Below are 3,913 nucleotides of genomic sequence, written 5' to 3' on the forward strand. Positions count from 1 at the left end.
CTAGCTGCTTTCAAGATGTCAATGTTCAACTGATTGCATGGTTTTGAGAGTGCAGGAAGATAACAGGGCTATACAGGAAACTGACATGGCAGAAGGGCTGACAAAACAGGGCCTGAACAGGAATCTGCAAGTGGTAGATATTCAGAGACAAGAAAGAGAAGAGCACAATGTTAAAAAGACAAGGAAAAGAGGAGAGAAAAAAAAAACTTTAAAAGAGTTGTTTTGCCACCTTTTCTTTCACAGTATGATGCTGGACAAGTCAAACATGTACTTGATTTTTTAAACTACTTTACCCACTTCCTCATCAAGAATGCTCTTGTCCTACTGCCTCCCCTGTCCCTGACTCCTGCAGATTGGCCTGCTCCAGGCTCACACACTCTTGTTCCCTCTTCCTGCTGCCCTCTCCCTCTCATTAGCCCTTGTGATTTCCAGGGCCATGGGAACTGGACATCTGGTTGCTTCTAGGGAAGGAGAAAGCCTGCCTTTGATTTAGAACATTTTGCCAACTTCTTTATGGGAAGGGGGACCTCATCTGTAACCATTCCCAGAGTACACCAGAAAGGAGGGTACTCATGATGCCAGGAAGTGTGACATGGCCCTATGTAGGCACTGTGACACTCCTTGTCCCTTTCTTTGCTCATAATGCGGCTCTTTCCTCAGATCCTGCTCTAAAGGACCTATCATTGACTGGCCTGATCGCACACTTCAGACGCAGCCAACAGGTAAATGAGGTCTTCTAAAACAGCCTGCTCCACTTAACATCTTGGGGAAGATAACAGGGTGTTTTTTTCGTACAAAAACCTAAACTTCTAGAAGTACTGAATCAGCCTTAGCCACAGTCAGAGCTGTCTTTCAGTTACTTGGTCTGTATAATGCATAAACTCTTGAGAAGTATTTGAAGGTATGGGTATCTCAGGGGGGTCTTCTTGCTTTTCACGAATTTGGCGGGGGTGGGGGGTTTGAAAAAGATAATAGGTGCTTTGGATCTCCACCTCTAGAACCCTCTTTCCTGTTTTCTTTAATAGAGATTGTAGATTTGCTCCTTAAGTAGGAGACACTCTGCTTCTCAAAATGGCTCAGACCAGCTCATACTTGATGCTGATCACATGCCTGATGTTCCTGTCTTTGAGCCAAGGTAAGCTTTCACGCCCATGCCCACTACAACCAGGGACCTTACGTCTCTCCCAGCCTCCCCAGTCACCCACTACCTGGAAAAGATGGAGTCAACATAAGAGGTTATTTATCAATGATCATTATTGCTGCTTTAACCCCATTCAGGCACTCTTACCTTGTTAGGGAGTTTGAGAAAGAATTTAGAATTACCTTTTGCATGACCACCGTAGCTGGAAAATTAGTTCATCTGATTGGCAGGGCCAGGGAGGTCTATGTGCAAAAGAGGGGGATCATTTTTGAGGGATCTGATCGAGAACAGACAGGAGACTTGTGTAAGGAAAGCCAAGAGACGCTTGATAAGTAGAAGCCAGAGCCCCAGAAAAGAAGGGGGAAAATCATCAGCCAGTTCCTTGAGAGGTCTTGTCTTAAGGAAATTAAGCCTGATAAAGAAGGAGCTAGGATGCAAGAGGAGAGAAGTAGGCAGCTACTCTGTGCCTGCAGCACTGCATGTTCATATTCTTATAAAGGAACCTCAAAAGCCTCGACCCTCACCTTCCAGTCTTTTCCCAGCCTTTGTTAATCTCCTTTAATTGCCTCTTCTTTTCCAGGTCAGGATTATGAGGCACACCACCCCATTCACCATATCAGCTGCCCGGAAGGCACCCATTCATATGGCTCCCACTGCTACTACTTTTATGAAGACCGTTTGACCTGGATTGAAGCAGATGTATGTGAGGAGAGAAAGTTAGGAGGGGGATGCACACAAATTTGGAGGCATTTGCTATTTTCTGGTGCTCTTGGTGGCTTCAGTGAGATATAAGACTGATGACTTACTCACCTGATAACTCATCTGAAATATTCCCTTCTGCATGGTCCTACCATCTTGTACCTTCCCAGTACAGGGCTGCTGGGTGGTCAGTAGTGACAACATCATCAGGAACCCTTTATGTATTGTCCTTTTTCTGCCACATCCCTTGGGAGGAGGACCTGCTCAAAATTCTGCTCAAATCTTGCTCTTCCATTGAGTACTCCATTTTCTCTCCCCTCTATCCCCTGCAGCTCTTCTGTCAGAACACACATGCAGGCCACCTGGTATCTCTGCTCACCCAGTCCGAGGGCAACTTCGTGGCCTCAATGATTAAGGAGAGTGGTACTACAGACTCCAGTGTGTGGATTGGCCTCCATGACCCCAAAAAGGTCAGTCTGCAAACTGATTTTTTTCTCCTAATGATCACGTTTGAGAAGGAATGGGCAGAACTAAGTCGGACACCTCAAGAAGCAGCTTGTATGATTTCCTTAAAAAATCAGGCTCCTATAATGCATGAGGAGTTTTGGAGACCATTGGAAAGAGCTGAGACTCGATTTCCTGGGTGTTCCAGGCATTCATGGATTTTGTCATTCTCTTACCTACTTTGTTATTTGTTTTAGAACAGAGCCCTTTCAGACTATATGGATAAAAAGACTAGTAGAAGAGAATCTACGACTGGCATTTGGGGAATCTGGTGTTACACTAAACAAGATAAGCAATGGCGAATTTATCCCAAATTATGAGAGTTGTAGGAAGGAAAATATCAGGAACCACTTTCTGTAACTTGTATGGAGCTCTATGAAATTCAGACCACTTGTTATTTGTAGAGGCAAGGGGAGAAGTTGGACATTCCAAGAAAGGATAAGCTTAGAGCTAGAGCAGACGAAAGGATTCGATATTGAAGAGGAGGATGAGTTTTATTTTGTCATATCTTGGCCCATTTCTGAGTGTCCACACATGGTAGGTATTTCTATCTATTTCTGAGTTAACTTCTGAATATCTGGTCTTTTTCCACTAGACCCACCTTTGGCACTGGAGCAGTGGGTCCCTGTATACCTACAAAGCCTGGGCCCCTGGATCCCCAAACATTGCTAACCGTGGCTACTGTGTAAGCTTGACTGCAAAATCAGGTGAGAGGCAGAGAATCCACACATGAGTTGTCATCCTCTTCTGCTGCTTAGCTCTGGGAAAAGACCTGGGATTGTGGGGATAAAGGAAGCAGAGCTCCTCCTCATCCAGGAAATGGAATCATCCTTCCCCTTGGTTCCTTCTCCTGAGTCCTAGAGTCAGGAAAGGAGTTGGGTGGGTTACATTTTTTCTGATTCTCCCAGACTAACTCTTCTCATTGGTTTACAGGATTCAAGTTATGGAAGGATACCAATTGTGAGGCTCATATGTCCTTTGTTTGCAAGTTTAACAGCTAAAGTTCCTGAAATTACCATAAAGTCAAAAATTAAACAAGACCCATCCAAACAATACCCTCTGTTCCCTGCTGAATTTGTTCCCCTCACCTTCAGTACCTTTCCCTACCCCAGTCTGTGAATCCCTGCAAGAATAAAAAAATATGTTTCTTCCCATGTGCTGTCTTCTGCATTGACTATGTCCACTGCCAATGCTTGGGTGGTTGTGATGGAGATGACTAAGACACTAGAGCATGCTCATGCTAGCGCCTCGACACTTTTAGAACTCCACCCAAATAGTGTAAATGTTGGTTTATGAACTGGCTCTGGCCTTATTTATAATGAAGTAAACAAAATATACAGGATAATTAATTACGTCTTTAAAAATCCAATATCCAAATACAGTCAAATTCTGAAGGTACTGAGGGTTAATTTTTTAAAATTAATTTGTTGGGGCACAACTCAGCCCCAAACACAAACTTTATCACTGATACCATTAAGTGTGATTTTATTTTAAAAGTCCCATAAAAGGGCATGGATTGTCCATCTGGATTATAATAGCAATAGAAATGAGATCCAACTCTATATCTAC

At 43.7% G+C, this 3,913-nt stretch overlaps 1 protein-coding gene across 2 annotated transcripts; it reads left to right on the plus strand.

Moving 5' to 3' along the window:
* The first annotated feature begins 1,071 nt into the window (after positions 1-1,071).
* LOC101956570 (lithostathine-1) lies at positions 1,072-3,465 on the plus strand. 2 transcript variants are annotated; one of them, XM_078029805.1, is made up of 5 exons: positions 1,072-1,147; positions 1,722-1,840; positions 2,173-2,310; positions 2,940-3,051; positions 3,278-3,465. In XM_078029805.1, exons 1-5 carry the CDS (start codon positions 1,072-1,074, stop codon positions 3,343-3,345), a joined length of 513 nt encoding a protein of 170 aa, XP_077885931.1. In that variant the 3' UTR covers positions 3,346-3,465. The 2 variants fall into 2 exon arrangements, with proteins under 2 accessions (XP_077885931.1, XP_005329464.1); XM_005329407.3 differs by having other exon boundaries at positions 1,072-1,135.
* The last annotated feature ends 448 nt before the right edge of the window (positions 3,466-3,913 follow it).

This window comes from Ictidomys tridecemlineatus, chromosome 12, assembly GCF_052094955.1.
Source record: "Ictidomys tridecemlineatus isolate mIctTri1 chromosome 12, mIctTri1.hap1, whole genome shotgun sequence".
In the NCBI taxonomy this organism is placed as follows: domain Eukaryota; kingdom Metazoa; phylum Chordata; class Mammalia; order Rodentia; family Sciuridae; genus Ictidomys; species Ictidomys tridecemlineatus.